Here is a 26,564-nt window from a genome sequence, read left to right on the forward strand (position 1 = left end):
CCATCTTTAATGTTTGAACATTTGGAAATGTGGCTATATCATGCTTTTGTTTTTCTTTCTTCAAAGATCCTACTGATCAGTAGGGACCGTGAATTGCCCAGCTTTCTGCCAGTGGCTCACAGTGCTGTCTCACAGGGCACTTAGGGCAGTGGTCAGAGGCAGCTGAGCATCACCAGAAGGTACAACGGGAACAGCCCAGGTCTTAAACACATTTAGGACATATATCCAACTGAGGGGAAACGTGCCCTGTGGAGTGCTTTCATGCTTGTGATTACCATTTTTTTAAGCTGGGGACCAAACAAACCTCAGGGACATGCTACCTGGATGTGTGTATGACATTCACTTCAAAGGACATTAGATCAGAGAGACAAGCAGCAAAGACCCTTGTCCTTCTCTCAGAGCCAAGACGTGGCTGAGGTATATTCAGTGACTACTTTTGAAGGAAATTAAATTGCCCTAGGTTGTATTTGAAGGTTGTAATTATCTGAGCATCTCCCTGCAGCAGTTCGCATATACACCATAAATGCCAGATGGAGTTTACTGAACACAGGTGAATACACTTCACAAAACAGTTTCTTTCCATTGCATTTCATTATCTAAATGTAAATAGGAAGGTAGGCTTAGAAAATAGGTGTCAGAAAGAGAAGAAAAAAAAAAATTTCAACACTGCACTTGGTCACAAGAAATTTAGATGTAACACTGGCAGAAAACAGTGACACCTTGTGCACCCTGGTTTGCTGTAGCCCACCCAGGGGTATAAGCCATTTATGTGCACTCAATTTTTATGGAAGTCCACCTCTCTTATACAGCTGTATGCTACGCAGTTTGTTGGGAAGCCAGTTTTTGTGTCTATACAACTTTTTTCATTCAGGTTAACTACAACTCAAAGGTATCCTCAGCTCTTAATGTGAGTACACAAAATGCAGTTACGAAATTACAGATCAGTTTGCATGCCTGGATGAATTTTGGAATGTGAAAATTCACCATTCAAGTCTGACAAAGGCATGTGTCACAAGGTTAAGTTGTGCTGGGGGTGGGAGGAGAAATACAGAGTCCTAACTCATGAAGATACTAACAGAAATTGCATGTGTATGAAGCAAGAGCTTCATGCTGTGGCTGGTGCTAGAGATTGATTGTATCCAATTTTGGGCATTGCACTTAAGGAAAATGTAAACATGCAAAGAGTCTGAACAAGACCAGCAAGAACAGTCAAGTTTGGAAAAATGCTTAGAGAAGAAAAGATTGGAGGGATGTGTGTGAAGAGCATGTCAATCTCCATGCATGTGAGTGGCTGCTTTAAAGAGGGGATTGATCACTGGCCTATGAGCAAGCATATGTTCTGCGGGAGGAAGGTTAAATATTAGATTACATGTATAGTGTACCTGAAACTGTTTAGCTTGGAAACACTAACACCCATTATTTTCACAGGAGGTTTTTAAGAAGAGGTCAGGTGAATATATCTGACAAAGCAACAGACCTCTGTGGTTGAACTATAGGTGATTTTCTCTTAAGGAACTCCTCTGTTGTATTAATATTTAACTATGGATGTTGCACCTGTATACTGAGCATGAAAGCTGCTTTCTCCTACCTAAAGTCTCTTCATATTAATCATGTGAGATCTCTGTGGACACTTATTTAAAGCAGTATACATTGTCTGCTTCTAACAACATGCTAAAGCTCATCAAAAATCCAAGAAAGCACAGAAAGGTCAAGTAAAGAACAATGTCATCATATCTGGTAAATTATAAAGATATGATTGATAAATATACATAAACATGAATATATATGTACATATATGTATGGATACATGTGTTAAACCAGAGTTTCTTAACTTGTTTTTCACATACTATTTTATTTCAGTCATGAAGAGGATAGCGTGCACACTACCACAATAATTGATTGCTCCTGTCTGAGATCAGGAATGAAGGAAACCCTAGAAAACCCATATTAAGATTCTGCTGATACATTCTACTCTAATCTGGTTGGTACAGTGAAGAAGAGACTATTACTAAGCTTCAGTACAAATTACACTCAAGTAAGATACTGGATATTAATGACACTTTTCCTAAAGTTAATAAAATCCACTTGCAATAACACTAAGTGAACAACTGGGCATAATCCCAGTGTAATATCGAGATACATGAAGCTAAATGTATGCCTTCAAGGTCTTCACAACAAAACAGAAGTGTTATTCAACTGAGAACAAGAGGTGCAACAAAGCTGTGCTTAGAAGACAATGTGTTTTTTTTCTAAGGCTCCTGGCTAAGCAAATAGAGTAGCTTACAGGTAGCTTTTCAGTCAGGATGAAATCCAGAAAAAAAAAAGAAGCAAGCTACTCTATGGGGTAGCCAAAAAGAAGAAAGCACAGGAAGTTTAATTATATTGTTAAGGAAAACTTCTTTTCTTGTTTTACTCAAGATTTTGCTCAGTTAGAGGTACAAGCACAAATATGACTGATGCACCCTTCATAGAAGAGTGATCTCAGTATGTTCCAATCAAAACATACATCCCATCATACTAGAAGATATAAAATCATAAAGCTTTTTTTTTTTTTTTTTTTTTTTTTTTTTCCCCTGAGTGGGATTTTTTTAAAAACTGTGTAGTAGTCAAATCACCAGTGTGACAAAATCTGCACACATCAAGTCTTACATCACTGTGTACTGTTGTGGTATTCTTTCCTTGACACACTCAGCAGAATGAAACTGAGCCATAAATTTTGCACACTGTAAGAAAATTAATCTATCAACACAAACTGTGTTTTTTGCCTTCCATCTTCCCTGAGACATGACTACAAATACAGCTATGATATGTTTGATGCTATGCTATGTTTGATGCTATGATATGTTTTATGCTATGATATGTCTGGCCAAGCAAGACGGGATAGCCTCTGCAACACAGAGTATAAACCTGAGGGACTCCCTCAGCTTTCAGACTAACTTTGCCACAACAAAAACCAATAATTTTAAAAGGATAAACACAGAAACTCACCCTTGTTGTGTACGCAGCTTCGGGGTCATCTTCCAGCACACGAGAAAGACCAAAATCGGAGACTTTGCACACCAAGTTGCTATTGATGAGGATATTACGAGCAGCTAGATCTCGATGGACGTAACCCATATCTGACAAATATTTCATGCCAGATGCGATCCCCCGAAGCATGCCTACTAGTTGAATGACTGTGAACTGGGCATCATGTTTCTGGAAAACATTTGAAATGTCATTTCAGAGATCGTTTGTGATCCTTCTTGCACAGGATTTTTGATAAGACCTCAGAAATTCCTTGGGTGAAGAGCTCAAGTCAGGGATCAAGAGTTCAATACCACACATGGAACTACTTTGATCTGTAGAGAATAATCTCCCCATCAGCTGAGGGTAAAGGGACAGATTTTCAATTCAGATAAAAATTCAGTTTTCCTGTTCTCGCTCTCATCAGAATTTTAATTTCCTAGATGGGATTTGTATATAAGTGGCACATAAATCTCAGTTGCGTGTGCCTCTGAGACTGGAACGTCAGGACATTAGGGAAACAGATGTCCGGTTTCTCTTAAAGGCCATAGGAACTGGTAGTGAAAATCCCAGCCTTATCCAATGGCCTAATGAAAATTTTCTATTACTTTTTTCTTTCTTTCTTTCTTTCTTTCTTTCTTTCTTTCTTTCTTTTTTTTCCCCAATAGTAACAAATGCAGTTTTGATTCATTGGTTTTCAAACACCCCTCAAATTTCAACTCATTCCTCAAGATTTTCCTCAACTTCATGAACACAAAATTACTTAAGCACAATATGACTTAGCCTAAAAACCAACAGATGCACAGATTCCTAATTGTATACTTCTAGACATATGTTTTAAATCTTCTAGCTCTTACTAACACTGTTTGTTAACACTAAGCATTGGTATTGATATATGGATACACAGACAACAAGACAACAGTATGACCTACAACAGCTCTCAAATGAATCCTCCATTGCCATAAATGTATCATCATGGGCAGCTCTCCAGCTCTTCCTGCTGCTTCTTCCAGAATTTTATTAAATACATCAGAGTTGGCTCTGCCATGTAGGGTGAGCTCACACGAATCAGCCTGCAAGACTGATTGCATTCATTTCATTTCTGATTAATATACTTAAGGGCAATGTTAGCACTGTAAACATTAGATAAATATATTGCACAGAGGATGCTTAAAGATCCTCTCAGAATTCTCTTTAATGAAGAAATTTATTATTATTAAAGACTCTTAGCAATTCTCTGCTATGAAGCTGTCTTAACTAGAGCCAACACAAGAGGGTCTATGTAGGCCCTGGAAAAGATTTAGTTCGGAATCACAAGGTTTGTAACCATGAAAGGAATGAGATCCTCAGATAGCCTTTCAATGGCAGTGGGGAAGGCAAACTAACTAGTTTTAAGAGGCATTTATAAAGTGGGTTACATAGCCTGTGTTGCCTATGATATTAATGACTCACAAGGTTCTTAATCTATATTTCCATGCAACAAAAGAAAAAAAAAAATCACACTCAAATGACCAAACAAGCTGAACAACCGGTTTCTACAGTCAGAAATTATTCTCCTGTCCTCAGAACTTTCTTCAAGGATTTCTAGCCTAAACAAAATATATATCGTTCAGTATAGGTATATTTCATTCAGATACACTGACACATTATTTATATGTATTTTACATGCTTCAGTGGACTTCATAACATATACAGTACATACTGAAACTAAGGTTGACAATATGTCCCCTTTTGGGGTTAAACGTCTAGTTCAGTGTTATGAATTTGGGGGATAATGTCATTCAACCGTGGCAGAACCAAAGCAGTCTCCCAGCGACAGCTGAGTTTGCCCTAACAAATTAAAATTAAACTAGTGTTTCCCCTCAGAAGGGATTTCATTTCTGCTACACTTCGTGTTTTGCCACAAGTAAATCTTGGTGACACAGGGAGCGTTCAAATTTTTTTAGGCTCGCTACCAACTTCGACAGAAAACAAAGATAAATCAACAACAGTATCAGTATGCCTAAGGTTGTGGAAAGAAAACACGCTAATAAAGCTTGCTATCAAAACATTTCAAACACCCCCATGTAAGGGCTTATTCCCTAAACTGTTCACATTTAGGGAAATGGCCCTTGGTTCACTATTACTGGTTTACCAATAACATTTCCACAAATCCGTTTGCTTTGGAAATCACTTGTAAGACATACGGGCTGCCAATCAAAATGCGCAATGGCATTACAGTGGTAGTTCTGCCCTAAGAAAAATAATCTTAATTTTAGTGTGCCAGATTTATTTTAATAGAAATGATATATTAATAAAACAAACAAACAAAATCTAGTTAATTTTGGAATAATAATGACAGCAGTCAAAATGCAACAGCAGATCCTTGCCTAGCTTTCTGAGCAGATCACAATGCACACAAAACCCAGTTGAAATAATGAAATACCAAGCAATAAAAGCTCATGATACCTCAGAGCAAAGTGGCTCCACATTCATAACAAGTTCAGAACAAGAGATGGTCATGCCCCATGTAGTTATCTATTGCGCTTACCCGCAGAAAGCTGTCCAAGGAACCATTTTCCATATATTCAGTAACAATCATAACTGGTTTACCTGCAAAAACATTACAGTGGTCAGGTATTTCAAATGAACACGTGAATACAGCAAAAGAGGTATTTCAGAAACATGTCCAAATTTACCAAATACCAAGAATAATTTTACCTTTAAAATAGAAAGCAAAAAGATACATGTGCAAAAATCGCTGTGCCCACAATGTAATGGTGATTGCACTGAAAAAACAAAACAAAACAAAACAAAACAAAACAGAAGTGCTTCAGCATAAGCTGATACTATTTTTAGCAGGTGAAGCAACCTGCACTTTCAGTGCACTGTGCCTGATCCAGTAGTTGTGCAGAATGGTTGCATTTATGCAACGAAGCAAGTGTATTCTGCCAAGCACTTACCCAATGCTTCTTCCAGAAGGGAACTGGGCACAGGCTATGGAAGAGCCACAGCTTCTCTCCACAGGTGCCTTGGTCTGCACAATGGAGGGACAAGGGCTCTACCCCTGGGGCACAGTCAACACGTTCCCCAGATTATGAGGTACCTGAGAGCAGCAACACGCTCCCTAATGTAGCAGCCCTGTGTCTCTGAAAAGCCTCTCATATCTGAAAACTCATCTGGAGAGACTCAGATCAGTTTGTGGAACTGCTTCGTTTACCCTAAGTTATCTTGTAACATGCCCAAGGTTTTATATACAACTCTGACATGCTGGAGAGAAATGAACACAAAATTAATGTGATTATGGTGAAGTTTCCACACAAAGGTCATTGCCCTGCTAATATTTTATTCATTATGTGGATTTTACTATTTCATAATATTTTCTAAAGCTTTGATTATTTTCTCTTTGTGGTAGAAAGGTGGGTAGGAGCATGAAGTTATTTAAGGAGATGAATTATTATTTCACATATAATACAGGAAGACTTCTGACCATAAAAGCATGACGAAGGCCTGCATATTGTACAGTTGGTGATACTTAGCTTCAAAAATTGAACAGCATGAGACTTGAAGAAGTACTGGGTATAATTAAAAGCAAGAAAGCCATGAGAAAAGCAAATGGTAACAACACCTTTTTCCCCACCCCACACCCAAAAATACAACTTTCACCAAACAGAAATTCTTAAGAAAAACATTCACTTCAAAGAATTTGAAATTTATTTCAAGAACTTTTAGAAGAAAATCCCTTGTCCTCTTCGCATAGGTTAAGGGTTGAAATACTTTTCTTCTGCTCTGCAACTGACGCACTATACTGTGGGAGACATACTACTGGATAACACACTGTCATCCATTAAGTAGTGGGAACAAACTCTTTATTCAAAGCATTGATATCAAGTTATATAAGATATGGTACAGATAAAAGAGCTAACAATGTACAATCTAAAAGAAATTCTGTTGCTTGCTGTAAACAAGAAATATGCAGTGCAAGAAGTACCTTATGGCGTGCATGTAACATTAGCCCCAAAGCATTTCTGGTAATGCATAGAAAGTGCTGCTGGACCTTTAAGGTATAGGACAGTGCTCTGCTGGGGCTATCCAAAACTTTCCATAATAAATCCATATACTTAGAAAACAGGAGACAGTTGCCTGGTTTCTGTATAAACTCAATTTTATGACACATCAGAAGACTCAAATTAGAGTAAGAAGATCCGTCTTTCAAATTCTTAGGAGAGCATCTTCCTGACTTGCTCACTCATACTAAGAAAGCCCTAAGTGCAGGGTTTTGCTCGCATCCAGTTGGAAATGTGTCCATAATAAGAAGCATATGCTCTGAAGCAACATTGTGCACTTTTAAAAGCACACTCTGCATTCATTTATCAAAGCACAGCCGTTCATACACGATAACAACTTGTGTCAACAGTGTTGCTGAAATTTATTACACTAACAGGCTACAAATTGCTGTAAATTATTAGTAAACTAAGCAGAACATGTGTGCTGGTTATTAGGACTACTGCCTACTGAGTGCCTGGGAGACCAGCATAGCAGGAAAACTCAGAACCGAAATCAAACTGTAGTTGTATCTGGTGAGTGCCCCTCTCTCTTACTGCCAGCATGTCGTCAGGCAAATCACAGCCACTACAGCTGCAGAACTTCTCATACCAAGCAGTCCTGCTACAGGAATCGTGGCCATTGCATCTACTACGAGTTGCTTCTGAAGAGGTGCTTAGTATGAGAAGTGAGTTCACTGCTAAGGGCCACCTGTCAAAGGAGTTTAGTTAATGAAGAAAAGGTCACATTGCCTGCTTATCTGTATTGGGGGTGATCCAGCAAATGTGTTGCAGATTTTCTCTTAAGTTTGTATATAAACCAACACTTCTGAGTGTGATTTAATAGCCACCATGAAGGATACAAACACTTGATAATTTGTTATTACAATATACTGGTCTGGTTTAAAAAAATATAATAATAATAATAATAATTAAAACAAACAAACGAACAAACAAAAAAAAAAGAAACAGCAAAACACAAAGAACAAAACCCACTTTCTTACCCTTCTATCACCTTAGTAAATGTTAGAGAAAAATTGATGATTATTGTTGCTTGCATTTATGCCATATGATTTTACCCAGAAAGTACTTCCAGAAGAGTTTTCTCAAGTCCCATATTGCTATTCCAGCTATCTGGAGAGGGGGATGAATCCCTGATGCTTATATTGACTTCAGCTGGGAATACTCAGATCTTGCTCTCTCATACTTGAAGGTGATAGACAGCTAGCACTCCCAAACACCCCTGAGACAGATAGCAAATATGCTGTGAGTACAGCCGAGGGGCAAACTTACTAATATTCTCCTATACAAGAATATATGAATACAGAATTAGCAATGCACATTTAAAAGCAGTGCAAAGAATCCTGAATGCAGAGCAGTAAATCATTTCTGAAGTGCCTCAGAAACAGAAAATGTAACAAAACAGATTTCAGCTCTGCTGTGTAGACTGACATTGGTGTTTCAAGAAATTCATGGATTGTAAATATAATTCTGACTGTACAAAGTGTGTGTCATTAGAAAACAGGAGATAACTTGAATTTATACAGGCAAATCTGGCAGCTCTTTCCCAATGGGAACTGTGAGGCATAAGTTGAATAATAATTTTTTAAATCTAAATCAGCAAAACAGTCTTGCATGAATAACACCTAAAGAAAACATTATAATTGTAACTGTTTCTTCATAACATATAGGGTTTTACTGCACTTTCATTAATTATTATTAAACATATATGTGTATATATATTTCTTTTACTTTGTTGCACTAAGCTGTGAAATTCTTTTGTGCCTTTTTTGTTTGTGAAATCTTGAACCACCCAATTTTAAAAAACAAGATTCTTTAGAAACAACAGAACCATCTACTTAAAAACAAACTGGGGTATACTCTAGTAAAACTGAAAGTGTCCTCAGCACACTCCAAGGAGCTCTTCATTCTAAAGAGCTGTTTTAACAGCAGTCCTCTGGGATGAACTAGAAAACGTGCTACGCACTTATTCTGCTCCCCTGAAGAATTTCAGGGCACTCCTGAATCTTTTTCATTTTTCAATTTTTTTTTAAGAATAACTCATATAAAGTTTTAATCTCCTACTTAACAATTACTACAGGACTTTGATCGTTGAATATATTGCCTTGTGCTGCAATGGAAACAATGCAGATGAAGTCTCTGAATTTAGGTCTTTCAGAACAAGCTTAGATGTCATGCCTCTTTTCTAGTACCAACTATTTCTGTCTTTGTATCCCAAGATAGAGGCCAACCAGCAGCACAAGCAATGAGAGCCAGAACTCTCCTAAAGAAGGCAGCATCACAAGCAGGAGATCCCACCAGCTGCTTGTAAGATGAAGGGCATGTAGCTCTTGGCAGCTGGATGGAAGAGGCAACTGCAGCTGTCACAGGAGAGCTTACAAGAGCTTTAAGACCAACACCAGCATTCAGGAATGCCTGTTACGACATGCTGTTATCTTATATAAAGTGGAGCTGGAGATGGTTCTTCAAATAGATTACCTTCCTGGACAAGTAATCTAAGTGTGGATAGTTTTCAATTACCATTTTGTCTCAGAAGAAACTGAGTTGTTATCATAAACATTGACAATATGCTTTAAAAACAAAGTAAAACATCCACAACCCAAAGGCAGATTTATAAAATGCCCATTAGCAAAAATATAAATATTAAAAAAGAAATAAGATTAATTTTATTACCGATAGCTTAAGTCTCCAAGATGTTTTAGGATTTTTACTAAGAGGTATTATTCTGGAGGACCCATGCTGTTAGATACAGAATATCACACAGAATATTTTTCCTGCATGAAAACCATGTAGGAAAAATGTTACTTACATACTAGCATTTGTTCTGGTAGCCAGGTAGACTGCTCATTAATTTGTGCTGATTATAAAGTCTAATGATTTAGTTGAAAGCAGGACATATTGCTTCATTGCAATTAGGGAACCTTAGGACATCAGACTCCAGAACTCCTAACAGATTATCAGCAAGTGCCTCTTGGCCACTTTGTAGCAATTTATAGCTCCAGAGTATTAAATTGGTTCCTAAAATCTGCCAGTTCATTAGTTAGCTGCAATGTTCTTCAGAAATGCTCCTTTTTCTCCACATTATCTATATAATTTTCAAGCAGAGTATCTTTATTCCCCATTTTTCCTTATCTCATTAACCCAGGGTGCTGTTTTTAAGTCCTCAGATTCCTGAGAGCAGCAAGGCAGAGAAGGTCCTGCAGTTTCACTGCAGGCAATTGCCTCTGATACCTCTCTTTATTGGATCCATCAGCATGAGCTTCCACACGGGTAATTTTTTTCTCTGCTTTTGAGGAAATACAATACACATTGCAAAAGTCAAGCTATGTGTTTCTTTTGTTATCTCTTTTGAAGGATATTTGGTACACATTATCAAGTTTAGGACAAATGTCTCTGGAAGGATTTGCAGAGCATAAACACTGATGATTCACTCTTTTCCTCTCTTTTGCTCTTTCTCAAAAGATCAGAGGAAATAGTATAGATTGGAAGGGACCTTGGAAGGCCATCTTGTGACACTTCCCATACTAAACGGATGCCCCCCTCAAATCTTACTTTTAGTGACAACGCCCTCCAGTCGAATGATGTTAGGGTGGTCAAATTGTCCCATGATGCTTGCTTCTCCCAGGAAATCCCTCCTCTGTTTTTCTGTGTAGCCAACTTTCAGGGTTTTGATAGCCACTGAAATTTCCTTTTTAGAAGGCAGCTTTAAGCGCCCACTGCACACTTCTCCAAATTCCCCTAGGGGAAAAAAAAAAAAAAAAAAAAAAAAAAAGTGGAAAAAAAGACAAAATATTAAATGCAGTTACTTCAAGAGAGTTTAAGAAAGAAGGTACAATGTTCAGCCGAAGTCCCTGAAGTGCTATGTCTACTGAAAAACCACAGACCTGAGCTCAGAGGAGGCCTCCAGACCACTCACTACTTAACATTTCCCAGCTTCTTTTCTCTGGCTGTTACACTGGACAATGTCACTCATTTACACCGCATATTTAGATGACTGCAGAGCAGAGGAATGCATTAATGTCACCAGAAAATTCCTATTTTTTTTTCCAGTTGATGCACTTTGAGACAATAATAGGAGGTCAAACCGCTTAACAGAAAGTATCAGAATAGTTGTGCATCTTTGCAAACATTATATTAATTTTTACCAGAGACAGTTCAGTTCCCAATTATTTTTATTTCAGTTAAAATAGCAAGATAATTTATAAGGAATAAATTTGTCTACATAAACGCCTGATGGTAAAAGCAAGCCATACAGATTTCCTTTGTTCCACCATTATTCAGATGGATCTGTGTTAATATACACTCTCACTATGGGTCTATAGGACATGACAGTCCACCATGAATAATTGTGCCCACTGTGAATTGCATGAGATCCTTAAATAGAAAATGGCAGAGATTACCAAATGCCTACTTGTATACAATGTGGTTTATCCTTTGCTATGCAACAGTGAAGAGGAGACAAAACTTATCCTAGCGTTCAAATGAGCATGTATAAAGCATGTTAACAGATTGCTGGAAGAAAACGTCTCACTTGGAAATTTCTATATTTACTTAATGACACCAAACATATAAGAAAATTTCAGTATATCAAAAACCACTTGAGCTGACTTTTGATTCCCAATTATCCTCCCCCCTCATCTTAGATTTCATATAATAAACTGAACATAGAGCAACCAAGTTAAAAACACATGAATAACTTTTTGATTTGTCTGAAAGACAAAATAGTTGAAATAATGAAAAATACGATACAAATGTAGAATAGATGAAATGTATGAGGGATATGAGTGCAAGAATTGCCCTACGTGTTTATTATATTTAGAGATAATAACGAAAAAAAGACACTGCACTGAACAGGAAAGTAAAGAAAGCGTTTTTTCCTTTGTAGACAACAGAGGGTGTTGCTGGAGAGTTTTAACACATTTTCTGTCAATTAATGGGTATACTGTATTTTTTTTTTTTCCTTCAAAGTATGTAAGATCTAAATGGTATTTTGTCAAGTGGCCTTGTGCAGAAAGTTTGACTTGGAAAGCAATGAGCCCAATAAGTCTAAATCTAGGCAGCATCACTTTTATGCAAATTGTGATTTTTCTCTGGTTTTGTCAGTAAAACATAACAGAAAAAGTGATTACACTTTTTATATATGAGCTTCTTCCCAACTTTATGTTCAGTAATTCTCAATGCACTAGCATTGCTTTATCTCTAAAGAACAAAGGCTTTTCGAGTTCATTTGCCCACAATAATATTCCCTTTACCTGTGCAGCTGACTGTTTACATTAAGCAACATCTGTGAAAAATAAAAGTATCCCAAAAGCATACAAATATGATAATTCTGATGAGCAAATTGAAATCATGTTACTCTTTGTGGATATAAAGCTCAAAAAAGTGTGATGGATTGGCATCTCTCTACTGAAATTCTCTGGCACTATTGACTTCAGAGATGATACCACACGGGATAGGTTTTAAAATTTACCTTCAATCCATTTGTTTATATATTACTGTACTTATCTGTAAATTTAAATTATTCTTCCATCAATTTGCCACCTATATGGTTGGCATTAGAGTCCATGTCCCATTAGGAGTATTGCAATTTAGGAAGGACGAAGGCAATAATAGCAATGACCAGAATCTTAAAAGCCAGGGCTGTGTATTCCTGTTCATAGCTCAGGGAATTGGGGCTGTTTATTTGTTTATTTACAAAGACTTGAGAAATGGGAGAAATTTTAATGGTTCTGGCATATCAAAGTAATGGTTATAAAATGGGCACTAACTCCTTTTTCAAGAGGCAAAAAAAAAAAAAAAAAGATGTAAATTAAATTAAAATAAAGTTAAGTTAGATCAGGAAAAAAAAAATCTACCACTAAGGACACTTGGAGAGCAGATTTATTTTTTTTTTTTTCAAGAGAGGCTATGAACTCTTTTATCTTGGAGTTTGTAAAGAATAAGCATCTGTCAAGAAAGGTACCTAACAAGATCAGTTTTGGTCAAGGGCATGGACTTAATGACCTCTTGAGGTCACTTTTCAGATTTATTTTCTAAGGTTTCTCTGTCAGACAGATAATTTAACAAAAAAGCCCTGAACAAATGTGTCAAAGGGCAACAACCTTTCTCTGTTGGTAACCCATGCTAGAGTCAACAATAAATTGAAAGTCACCATATCTTATTACCAGTTGCTGAGCTGCTTCGTTTTCCAGGCATGATATTGTGCTATTAATGTAATAACCCAAAAATTAATAACAGGGCATATCTTGATATAAAATTGCACTTATATTACATCCACTATTTCTACTATTATTTGTAATTTCAGGCTGCCAAGACAGGCAAACGCTCAGAAAACGCATGATAAAATCTACTACTAGTACACTAATGAGTGTTGAGTTTCACCCAGACTTCTTAATTAAAAATATTCAACATGTAAGCTAAGATGACTGGTATGCTCTACCAAGAGCAAACACTTCAGTTCAAACACCAGCCTCAGCTCTATCATGCCAGAACACCACAAAGAGGAAGACAAGAGCATGTATTTAAAACAGGAGGAAAGGGGAAAAAAGTGTTTAAAATAAAGCCTCTTATGTTCAGATTTGTATTCCCTTTTCTCTATGCTTCAATTGTCCAAAAAGCTGTAACTCTCTAACCTCTTAAAACTGTTGGTCAGTTACTGTCAATAAAGAGTGTATCTGTGATTGCAGAAAGCAGTCTGGGCAATCAATCCTTCATTTCAGCCTGGAATCATAAATCTGGTATTTGTTTGGCTTTTGGGAAGGAAAAGGTTATGGCTGATGTCCATCAACATGGTCCTATTTAGCCATGGCTGCGCAACTTAGAGCTTGGGGGAATCAGATTCCACAAGTGCCTGAAGGCCAGTAGATGCTACAGGAGACTGAAAATCAGACACTTTGTAGTGATGAAACTCCCTGGTGTCTGGGAACATGACATGAATTTACTTGCTTGGGAAAACAACAACAACAAAACCCATAATTCTTCATCAACATGTAAATATTGCCTTAGTTTCCAAAATTTTGAGAAGCATAAACTACTCTGAGTAAGCTGGAAGAAACTCAGCAGGCAATCTAAATATGTTTGCTTCCTTCATATACATGGCCATATGGACACAACATAAGTTTATCTGGCCAACACCCATAGCGATATGCAGTTACACTACTTTTTTTTCCCTGAAAATCACTACTATATGGTCCCAGAAATGGACTTGGGACATCTGTATGTAAAGAAACAGTATCTATCTCATCAGATACTGTTTTGGGGGAATAATACTTTGTGTATAAGTTGGAAGGTGGAAAAACTGGCACTGACTTTTAGAGATGACATTGATGGCTTTTTATGTAAAGCCTTTCTGAAGTGCTCATTTTTAATTATGCTACGCCCATAAACATTATGTATCCTGTCCTGCAGACTGATGAATCTATTTATATATGGAAAACAAATACATATTATTAGGAGGGCTACTTATGATATAAAGATCTCTCTTCAGATTTTTTTTTTTTTAATGGGCTGCTTACTGCATCAGTAAATGCTATTTGCCTTGCATTTAGTCCCAGGGGACAAGGAAAAGATGAATCTGTGAAATTGACTGCTCCATTAACTTAGCTTTGTTTTAAATAGTGATAGTACTGCTGTGCACAGACTGCCTCAGAGTTGGAGGGGCAGCTAAGTTGACTTTCACAAACCTTGTGAACCACAGTAATATTACAGCAATAAACCATACGACCTGAGACACTGCAAACCCTCGTGATAAGGTAACGCAGCTAACCCCAAAATGTTAGAAATACTTAGACAAACAAGATGCCACGCTACAAGTATATTTAAACTTTGAAAGAAAAGCACACGCATGCTCTAGTGTTCAGCGAAGTACAATCTTATGTTAATTCCAAATCAAGAAAGCATTTTCCGTAGTATTCTCCTGTGATCCAATTGGATTTAAACTTTTAAAGTGGTTTGCTGAACTGGATCCATAAAAACAATGAGCTTTTTTTTTTTTTTTAAAAAAAAAAAAAAAAAAAAAAAAGGAAGGAATTATTGAAAAGAAAAACCTGAAAATGTGGCTCCTGACCTGAGTTTTATTATGCTTAGCCTCTCACTAAAATCCCTTGTGTTTTTCTTGAGGTTCTTTTGGACAAGAGCATTTCCTTATTGCATATGAGCATGTTCTGAAAGCTATGTAAGCTGCCCTCTATTCTCTCACAGAGTTCTGGCTAAGGCTGTGAAAAACTATTTGGAGAAGTAACCCAGAATACCAGAATTACTTCTCTTGCTTGAAGATCTCATTACTTCTGTCATACTTGAATGCAGTTAAATGAATCCCTTCCTCTCAAATCTCTACCTTTTTATAATTTCATTCACACTTGCATTTGTAAAGGAGAAGGCAGGAAAAAAGTCCTTCACGCAAGTACGTCATTGACTCAAGTAAGAGACAGAAAATGCCTTTCTGCACTGGGGGAGGAAGGAAGGTGGTGCTCCTGCAGAATCAGCCTAGGAGGAACTCACCACTGTTCAGCGTCTTCCGTTGTGCTCCGAATACATGAGCTACCACATGTAGAACATGAGGGCAGCATGAAGTGATGCTACAAATGCATTTTGGAAGCTCGTACCACTGCATAACCCGCTTTTCATCTGTGCTTCCCCTTCCAATTCCTATCCTTGATGACTATTAATAGGAAACGCTAACTGTAAACCCACGTGTAGAGTTTAGGCTGCGTGAAACTAAGCCACGGGCTCCAAACAGACGGCTTTATAATGTATACTAAGTCCCAGCTTAATATATGCAGAGGACCTACAGGTTTTGCTGTTGAACCTACCAACACTGTCACTGGAGTAGAACATAGGGACTTATTTTTAAACTGCCAATGTTTTTTAGAACATTTAGAACTTTTAGGACAGCTTTTTTGAAGCTTCTTAGAAAATGATTCCTCCATTTTCAGAGCTCACATTTGTCCAGTTTTGGTTTACCTCTCATTTTCACGTGCACTTGGAGCTAAAAATATGTCCAAAAATGAGTTATAAAGTAGGATATATTGTTGATTCTTAGAGATTTGCTTTCTGCATTCATACACTCTACAATGCAAGTTTAGGAAGTGTACATTTGTGAATGAAGACTCCTTAAAAACTCACAGTGAAATATACTGCTCTTGGACTTAGCTTTTCAATAACACCCTTCTCTATCTATACTCATTCTCTATTGTGTGGTAAGCAGAGCTCTGCTGCCTTTACTGAAGATGATGGAGAACAGTGCACTCTTGTGGGGCAAAATTAAAACCAGCAAGAACCAAATCTATCTTTTCTGAAAACAATCTAAGTTCCTACAAGCAGCTGAGTAGCTGCAGTAAGAGAGAGTGAATAGTGTTTCATTTCACTGGGCTATTCAGAAGATACACTGAGCACAGAAGCTTGCTTCTACATTTTTTTTTCCAAATGAATATCTTTTGCTGTGCACTAGGAGTCTGTCTCTCTCACATCTCATGATTTTAATTCAAATAGTAAATTTAGAGAGAAGCAAAAAAAAAATCAATAATAAAAGAACTAGTAATTTTCAATGGATTAAAAATCAATAGTACTTCTCTCATAAATGCTTTAATTTAGCAGGAAAGCTAACACTTCATGATCATCTGGCTCAATGAGACAATCTGCCACTTCACTTCAAGAAGCAAGCAGCACGCAACCTGTCAAGAGCTCCATTCTGCATTGCAACATGGACAACTCGATGTGATGAGGCTTTCCGTAATCTGGCTCCTCTGCTACAAAATCTGCTCATTTCAACAGTTTGTTTTCAGTAAACCCAACAGTCTATGGCGTCTGCATGGCCCAGACAACCGGTTATCAGACAGACAACCCTTTCCTGCTAAATCAATAATTCAAATCCAAAGCAGTGACCAAAATCAATCTAATGGCCAAAGGTCACTGCAGTCTGATGGATGTGTGGTGACTGGTATGAAATGAGTTTGTGCTTTCACTCAAGGCATAATAGTCACCATTCCATTTAAGGAAAATATAGAAAGCATCTTCGCAGTTGATACCTTTTTCTGTGCTGACAGATTTTAAAGAGAAACACACAAGTGAGTCTGAAGTCTCTTTTCGCTCTTAACCATACTGCATCCAAGAGTGAGCTGTGTGCTGTCATTTGAAAAATGGTCTAGTTATTTGCTTTCTTTGGGAAAAAAAGTAGATGTGTGTGCTACTAACTATTCATATGTATGGAAGTCAGCTATAAGTATGATTTAGGAAGTTGCAGACCTTTGAAAATTTCCTTTCCAGTCACAAGTATAAAATCAAAGATGTAAAACAGTACACACAGTAAAAAGATATCTTAGGTTCAATGTATCTGATGGTCATTACCTGCTCCAACAACTTTATCAATTGATATATTGGAAGCATCTAGTTCCTTGGCAAATTCATGTACAGCTTGATTGGGATCTTCATATGTATGTGGATCTACGTAAGTTCGCAGGCCTGGGAGTTTTACTGTGTAAAAACAAATTCAGAGAGAAAATGTTACTTAGACTTAACTAATCCTTCTAAAGAAAGCAAATGAGACAACAGAAACCCAAACAATAGCAGAAAAAAGTACACTGCTTCTTCACATACCAAACAGCGTTTGATGACTCTCCACAAATCTTAATATAGAGTGAAACTGAAGCCATTGATGTAGTTATTGCATAGAAGTTTGAAAAACACTGCACTTGCCATATTTGCTTGTCAAATACTAAAATACTTCCTGCCCCTCCCAGCTTGCTCTGTTTAGATGTTGCCTGATTTTTTTTTTATTTTGTATTTTTAAGAACTGCAATGAGACATAAAACTAAATGGGTGATGCTACAGTCAACCTGAAAAGTTCTCAGGAATATACTACAGAGAGCACTTGAATTCACACTTTTTCTTTCTGATTCCTCCAGCAAGATGCATAAGAAAACTACACATGAACGCTCCCCCCCCCCCCCCAGTTCCTATGTTAATACTGTACGAGGATGGTAGCCACATTAAAGTTGGGATCTAGCGCTGTTACCCTAGCATTGATGCCATTATTTTGTCCCCTTGAACAATCCCCTCGCCAGAGGTTCCTCTGTTTGCCAGAGGCGAGCACTGGTTCTAATGACCGAATGATTTTAAAGGTGGTTTCAAGCTGTCCACATCTCCTCCTCCAGCAGGATTGGAAGCAGAAGCATATTATCATTTCCAACCCTTCTCTCCACAAAGATGCTGAAAGTAAACCATTCCACCTCCCCGGCTCAAGCCCATGCTTGTGCTCATACCTGGTAACTTGTGTTTGCCTCTGAATTCATTTTAGAAAGCAAAGATATTTCTCTAAAAAATAGTGAAATACCCAGTACATCTGTCTTGATGTTTGCTGCTTGTACCACAAAACCTGAGCTCCTGGCTGGACATGTATTTTGGCTTTTCCTAACTGAATCAGTTGGTTGTGTAAAAGATATTAACTCCTCCTCCAAACATTGCCTTAACCCACCTAGTAATATCCTTTTCAGCTTGGCATGATTATCCTGCACCCAACTGTTGAGTGCTAGCATACTTAAACACAATTTGTTGTGGCTTGACAGATGGGAAAAAATACCTTTCTACCATTAGTTAGAGCTTGCCATTGTTTTGTCAAACAATCCCAAGTGTATGTGGAAAAAAAAATCCATTTTATGGAGATTTATTGGCCTCAGAATTGACAAAGAAATAATGAAACCGAGTTCCCAAGCTAATTGCCACAAAAAAACAAAGCAAACTAAGAACCCCGCTCTTAACAGAAGGGCTGCGTGTGTGCAGCATTAAATGCTGAGCGTGTTTCCTTCAAGAGTCTGATGATTACAGAATTACTTGCAAGTAAAACAAAAAGTAATTGGCTGTATATTGCTGTTGGTTAAAAACCTTGTAAATGCTCCTTTCCGTCCATGCTGAATGTACGTTACTGGCTCCCTCATACCCCCAATAAAAATAACAACAATTAAAACCTTCTGCTCTGTGGGGATTTTGGCTGCAGATTTTTAATGCTGACCCCAGAGGTTCCCAAGATCAGGTGATGGTGACTGCAAGGAGAATAATCCCTTCACACCAATAATTAAGGGCAGCCTGTATAGTAACTGGGTTCTGTCATGAAAAACAGATAATAAACACATGCACATGTGTTAAGCTGTACTACTTTACAGCTCATTCTGTGCAAACATAATAATTTACATTTTCATTTTACCAGCATGAATTGCCCTAAGGGTAGCAAAAAAATAAAAAGGGTCTAGCCAAAGAAGGCAAAGGGAGAGGATCTGAGGAGGTGAAACACATTTTTGCTCCTTTGAAGTAATATTATAGGATTTGTAATAAGGCTGCAGGGAATAGTTCATGGCTGGAGCCTTTTTTAAAGTAATTCAGAATAAACTGACTGAAATAAACCAGCTGCTGTATTTGAGATGCTGAAAGTTTACGACAGCCAGGGAAGTTACTTTACCAATTTTTAGTTCATAGGAGCTATTTTCTTATTCTTTGAGGAAGACTAGTTTAGCAGAATAATAAAGTTTCAACAGCCAAATGCATACATACACACAAATTCTAACAGATAAACGTCTGCAAAATCAATAAATCATTTTCAATATTTTCTATTGAAATATTGAAATACCAGATTCATGATCAGCTCTGCTTTGACTACACAGTGGATCAGCATGGTGCTGCTCAGAAAACAGTACATAAATATCTAAAGCCAAATTAAAAGGAATTTAATCCACAGGAATTTAACTGCACTGACATGTTTAAGAATAGTGATTGCAACTTTCCATTGTGTGGGAGTAAGGAGAGCAAACTCTGACCTGTTATTTGTCTTCAACACTTTTTTTACTGGCTGCTTTTATTTTATAACCTCATTAAATTTGGATGATGAAGCATTAATTCTATGGGCCACATGTAACCGTACAGATTTATTTTTTTTCAGGCTAGTTGGTTAGCTGTAGATGGGCTGCATAAGGGAAACCCGTGGCTATGGCTTGCATATCCCTTGACAGTGCAGGGGACGGAGCACACATTTGTGGATACAGCTCTCTGGAGATAAAGAAGGGCTCCTAACTTAAAATAATAATAATACGAACAGTCAGAGAACAGTTATTCCACTGCCACTGGGATTAGGAAGCAGTTCTCATTTCCAACTACTGCTGGTAAATCCCTTATTAAAATGTTAATTCAATTATATTTGGTGGGGAGGCATATTTGGGGGGTTGGGATGCTGACACCAGTGGCTGTCTTCTTGAGGGTGGTATGGAGTCACTGTCATGTACAAAAGGATATGCACGAAAGGAAAATGCTTCAGCATAAACCACATTAAACTTACAATATGCTAAACAATAGAAATATACAGTTCAATGTGGTTTACACAGTATAGCAGGGTTCTTGGCTGGAGCTGAAGCAGCTTTAAAGACTAACTGATGCTTCTTATTAAAGGCATGCTCATTAGACACCAAGAATTCTGTGGGTGGAAATAAAGGAGTTTCCAGTCCTGGTGTTTATGAATGGCACTGTCTGCTCTGTGCAAAGATGAAAAAATCAAAATGCAGTGATTAAAAAAACATGAATTTTCTCCCATTCCTAATCAGGAGTTTTAAACCATCACCTTCCTCTCCCTTAAACTTCTCCTCCAAAATTAATTCATTCCTATTTTGAAGAGGTTATGGGCAGAGCTTTGATTGTGACCTTGTTTTCGCAATCCACAACTCCTCTGCTGTGGAAAAGCACTGCCGGGTTATTCACCTCACAGACCTAGGCATGGAGAGGAGCTGCCACACTGCAGCAAGACCTCTTCCTCCAACTATGGTCATAGCAAGTGACTTCTTCTGGGTAACCACAAATCAGTCTTGGGCTTAGAAAATCAGTTCCTCCCTCAAGCACTTCCTGGATGGGACCTTGCTGCATGCTGTTCCTTTCACAGGACGCAGCCGAATGACCCAGGAATGAAGGGACATTTAGCCTCAGCAAAAATGGGTATGAAAAAATCAAAAATGGATATGCTTTGGGTTTGGCTTTGGGAGAAGTTTCAAGAGTAACCCAGATTCCTCAGGATGAGCATTAACTATTTACATTTTTTGTGATTCCAAGTCAGCAGAAAGGCTCTCTTCCTAGCTGCGGGTGAGACCCACAGAAAGCACAGACATATGCACTCTGGCAAGTGGAAAATCAGGTCTTGAACAAAACATAATCATAAAGAGAGCTGGATTAAGAAATCCCATTAATTTGTGGGATGTTTGTTTAGTAGTTATTCTTAATCTAAGAAGCTACTCCAAATCACTTTTCAGCCTATGCTTACAACAATTCCCAGATAAATTTATTATCAGGTCACCTTTGTTAAGCAAGCAATTTTCATGGTCCCTTCAGCAGTCATCAAGACCCATTTCATTGATTTTATATTTAGCTTTGAGAAAAAATGTCATTGCTTAGATGTTATACAGTTGATAAGGAGGAAGTTGAAGTTACACTCTGCATTTCAGTAATGCACAGCAGAATCAATATCATATTGCTAACCACATACCTTGTTTGAACATAGACTGCAATGTTTTGCTCATTACTAACCTGAACATAAATGAATGAATCTGAGGCTAAGACTGATTGTTTGGGGAAAATCTGCTTACCCACAAGAGAAGAGATAATTCTCTTCCCAATTTCACTCTGGTTTAAGTGAGTTATGGCTTTTTTCTTTTGCCCTTTTTTTTGAAAAACAACAATTATCTAGGGGATGAATTCAAAAGATCTGAAAGCATTAGAAGGCTTCAGTAACTTACAATGGCCGTTCCCAAAATGTAGTCTTTTCTCATCAGCACCATGTTTAGACTTCTTGTATCCACAGAATCTAGAAGCAATAGAGGGGAAAAAAAATGAATATAGAGAATTGTATACGTTAACTGCAGGTGGAAAAAGAATAAAATGTTTTTCCTCCACAATTAAATGCCTGTTTGAAAGTTTAATGATATTTACATTCTCTGTACCCTATAGAGGCATGTTATGTTCTCAGGGAATTTGAGGAAATTGGCTAATGAGAGGATTTGTTGATTTTTGACCCCTACAGTTTAATTTTACAATTGCCTAAGAATGTGTTTATAGCATTTTTTAACAACTGCTGCATGATTGGGGTTAGTGGGCTCATTACCTAGCATAAAGCAGTGCTCAGAGCTCCAGGGGCAGCAGACAAAGGAGAAGGTGCAAACCAGCCACGCTCCCCCTGACGATGCCTGATTTGCCATGCTCATCAAGGCCCCACAAGGAAATGCAGGAAGGAGTAAATGTGCAAAACAGAGGACAAACTAACCTCCCAATCAGGATGTACACCACAACCGTAAGGAGAATGATGGCAACTGCGGCTGAAATGGCAATCATTACCACCTGGCTATTCTCACTGGAAATGGAGAATGCTGAAAAGTTAACACAAAAATATATAAATAACCCCCCACGCACAAAACATTAATTACACCACAACTGACACTCATATAGGGAACAGACAGATTGAGTCATCACTATATAGCATTTGGTTTCCTGCCAAATATTTAATCTGTGAGGTAATTTTTCATCAGACAAATAAATACAAGGGAAGAAAATGAAAGAAATCTTTTCTTTGAAAATTTACATGAGTTGTTGCTCCTACTGCTGATTTTTACTATTGCTGATTGTAGTAACAGCTGTTAAACTGATTCTTACACATACATTTATACACAGAAACATACATACCATGACACACATATTGTTTTGTTACAGACAATAAGGAATTTTTCCTCTGTAAGAAATCCCAGCCAGTAGATAATAACCAACCTTACTCTCACTTCCATGTGATGGAAAGTGTTTTAAGGAATTAGGCATTGCAATTAAACCTAACAGTATCACTGAAGCACAGATTCTACCTACGTATACAAGACTTATCTAGGTTAATCAGTGCCTATAGAAGAAAAGAAGGGCTTTTTTCTCCTTACTGTGGATACTTTGCTGCAGTGCCTAAGCCCGGCCTTGGGCACACTAGGCTGCCATAGACTGGACACCTTTAGAGCTTTGGTATGGTGAAGCATCTTCTGTAGACACCTATCTATCTTTGAGTAAGCAGAATTAGGCTTCTCACCATAACATTTCAAGTTAGTTGTACACAGTGAGGTGAAAGATAGCCCTCCTGTTTCCCATAAATTGGGCAGTTTGTTTGTGTGATGCCTGGTCACACCTGTCCCCATGGGGAGAACCGCACTTGTGTTGCTATGACATGGCAGCAGTTAACTCAGTTATGTGAGTTGGTGTTTATCTGTATAATTTGTGTGTTCTTTATTGAGATACATGCAATGCTCTCTGCTGACACCTTCCACATTTTAGGTTAGTTACTCTACCTTTTCTCCCTTTTTCTTTTATCTTTTTAAACTTCTATTTTAAAATTACTTTAAAAGCTCATCAACTTCCAAGTTATGATATCTTTTATCATCACAACTGATTTCTTCTCCTTGTTGTACTCTGTCCTATTGTGAGTTTCATCCATTATGCCAATACTGCATGTAATCATAAAAGTAATTGTTATTATTATTATTATTTTCCTTAAACAAGGACCTCATTTATTTGATTTCCAGAAAGCTGAGGTGGGGGAAGAATAAGGGGAAAAATGAAATACTTAAAATATCTCAAAAACACATAGATGTTAAATGCAAGACCAATTGGCTCATGCTTCTCTTCTTAGTTAAGAATTTATTTTAGCAGAACATTTCTCACACCATGGGTTCTCAAGCCTTAGCATGAGTACATGAAAAAGCCTTACGAGTCCATATCAGAATTATAGTCCTGAGTTGTCTTACAACTCTAAACAGCAGATACAACTCTGCCTGCCTTCCAAAAATTAAACAGTCTTTAATTATGCAGCATCAGCCTACATTGGTAACTGGTTACCTAAACAAAGGCAGACTTTTTGATGCATTAAGCCACTTTCACCTTCTAGCAAAGAGAAGGTCTGATTTACTACATAGTACCAAGTGATGAGAATGTAACAATTAGGATGAAGAGCACCATTACTTTCTGATGTAACAACAAAACTGGTGAAGAATACCAATAAGGTCATCAGGTAAGCAAGTGCTACTATCTAGGCATTAGAGAAAAGAAAAAGGCAAGAAAATCTAGCAAGAGAGAGAAGGGAGTCAAACCACCCAGCTCTGGGACCAGCAGCTTAACTGAGTGCATTAGTTTCACCTCAAAGCTGCACAGCAGACATCAGCTGCACAGAAACATAGAGAATTATACCTTGACCCACTGGAGTAATGGACCAATATAATATTAATTCTTTTGGGGCACAAGGTTTAAAGTCCATAGGGTCCAGGCCACAAACTGAATAGGTATTATACCTAGCCCTCCCTCAATGGGATTTGCAGCCTAGGAAGGTATTGATTCTGGCATCAGGCTGCAGTAGGGTACAGAATGGAAGAAAATAACACCTGTGACATTTGTGGTATATTCTTTACAGCATATTTCAATTTTAATGATAAAACATAAAGTTATATAGTAATGCTACCCAGAAAGACACATCATAAATAGTAATGAGTTGCATTTACTAAACCAGAAAGGGAATGAAAAGAGCCACTCAAATCAGTCAGAAACTGGCCAGGGAGTCAATTTAAACCATTTGAACAAATACATACAATCTGGACTGGTTTCAAATTCAAACTTGCGGCTGTTTGTCCCATATCCAGCTGCAGTTCGGGCTCGAATTTGGAAGACGTAGGTGGTATCAGGTTTGAGGCCACTGATAGTAACGTTGGTGCCCTTAGCTCTCAGAATAGTATAGCTTGTCTCTTGTTCCTGCTTTTGGGAAAAGAAATTATCAGATTACAACCACACCCTAAGAAACAGAAACAAGAGGTGCTCAGTACAAAATGACTACAAATCACCCGGAGAGCACTGGCATATTTTTTGAATATTTAGAGCCTGACAAATGCTTGCACAGCCATTCATTTCCAATCAACTAAAAATCTGTTGATTAGCAAGAAATCTAAATCATTAGAGCTCCTACGGCCTTGCACTGTAAATCAAATACTAGACGTGCTGAGCATACGACATTTCATTAAATGGCTTTGTACCATTTTGTCCATACCCTGTAATACAACAAGAAAAATGAAGATTACAATTTTATTTAAAAACCATAAAACAGATTTGCCTACTGCACTCAACTGGAAGTTGTAACAGGCCAATTTAGAGCTTTTAGGGCCCTGCAGAGCTATTGCAGGACTCAGTTTTTACTACTTCGTGTTTTACAAGACAGTGTGTACCCTTGTAACAGTCAGAACAGCAGTCTGCTCAGACTCCTTACCCGAGCTCTGTGAACAGGCTAATATAACCAGTTTACTATTATGCCATAAAAACTATGAGCCTGATGCGTCAGTCCTCATTTGGGCAAAACCCCACTGAACTTGTTCTTGAACACGTCTAGGGCTTCAGTAGCCAGGAAGGACACGCATATTTGCTCCATATGTTTTTTTGCTGAAGAACAAGGGGAGCATCCAGTACAGACGATATTCTCACAAATAGACACATATTTCTGACATACTAATTTTTTATATGAAATAAGAAATAGAAGACTTCATAACTTAGTAAGTTTGGATACCTTTCATACTGCGTAAAAAGCTAATTATGACAAAAGTATGTCTCAGTCCCCCTCTAAGCACATAGTCTAAAAAGTTAAGCATGCATTTGGGGCCTGAGGTATTGCTTATTTTATTAAAGCCATTCTGTACCAAAAGAGCATTTTTGGCTTTCTAAAAATGGCAGCTGGAAGTGCCTCAGAAAAAGACTTGGACAGTAGCCACATGTGGGGAGCCACGAGAATCTTAGTTGTTTAGGCTTGTGACAAGGAATTTCTTTATTTTAGAGGTGGTGGGGATTTCTTCTGCTGTCCATTTACTTTGAACACTCTGAAATACACTCAGATTGTTGAGTTTTGCCTGGGTGAAAAGTAGAATGTGAGTTAGGTTAACGTATGTCGAATGCAAAGAATCTCACTCAATTTCCACTGTTTTATGGTATTGTCTTAGCTTGCACGGTACTGAGATTTTAACTTTGCCAATGCTGTACTGAGGCCAGACAGGTTGGAAAACACTCCACTTACTCTGGGATTGTCAAAGCTAGCTCTCCTTTATGTATGTGAGCAAAGTGAGTGGAGCTGTTTTAGCCTGTTTGCTCTGTAGTACTGTCCGGAGTAACAGTAAGGACTATTTCAAGTTTGCAGGTTGGTATCAGAAATTATTCCCTTCTTTGGTGCTACAGAAGTCTAACTAATTCTTGGAAATCTTTGACAGAAAGGGAAACAGAGACATTTGTACCATAGTTAGAGAAACTGCCCAAATTTTTACATAATATCCAACATTATGCACGTAAGTATTCACACTGGGGAAAAAAAAAAAAAAAGCTGAGTTTCTGTCTAAAAGTTACCATCCAGAATCAAAACCTCAGATAGGATGAGCTGGACCTATTCTTGAAAGTCTGTCTATAAAAATGCTTATCACGGTCTGTTTTCTTTGCACCCTAAGTATT

At 37.8% G+C, this 26,564-nt stretch overlaps 1 protein-coding gene across 1 annotated transcript in view; it reads right to left on the bottom strand.

Moving 5' to 3' along the window:
- Window positions 1-26,564, bottom strand: part of EPHA3 (EPH receptor A3) — a 220,073-nt gene that overhangs the window by 30,317 nt on the left and 163,192 nt on the right. The window contains exons 7-13 of the mRNA XM_082765208.1: window positions 24,677-24,839; window positions 22,333-22,435; window positions 21,809-21,876; window positions 17,394-17,519; window positions 10,602-10,787; window positions 5,537-5,598; window positions 2,989-3,198 (exon numbers count right to left, since the gene is read on the bottom strand). Coding sequence (XP_082621334.1) covers window positions 2,989-3,198; window positions 5,537-5,598; window positions 10,602-10,787; window positions 17,394-17,519; window positions 21,809-21,876; window positions 22,333-22,435; window positions 24,677-24,839 — 918 coding nt within the window. The remainder of the gene's footprint in view (window positions 1-2,988; window positions 3,199-5,536; window positions 5,599-10,601; window positions 10,788-17,393; window positions 17,520-21,808; window positions 21,877-22,332; window positions 22,436-24,676; window positions 24,840-26,564) is intronic.

The sequence above is a fragment of the Aythya marila genome, assembly GCF_965140915.1.
Source record: "Aythya marila genome assembly, chromosome: 1".
NCBI lineage: Eukaryota > Metazoa > Chordata > Aves > Anseriformes > Anatidae > Aythya > Aythya marila.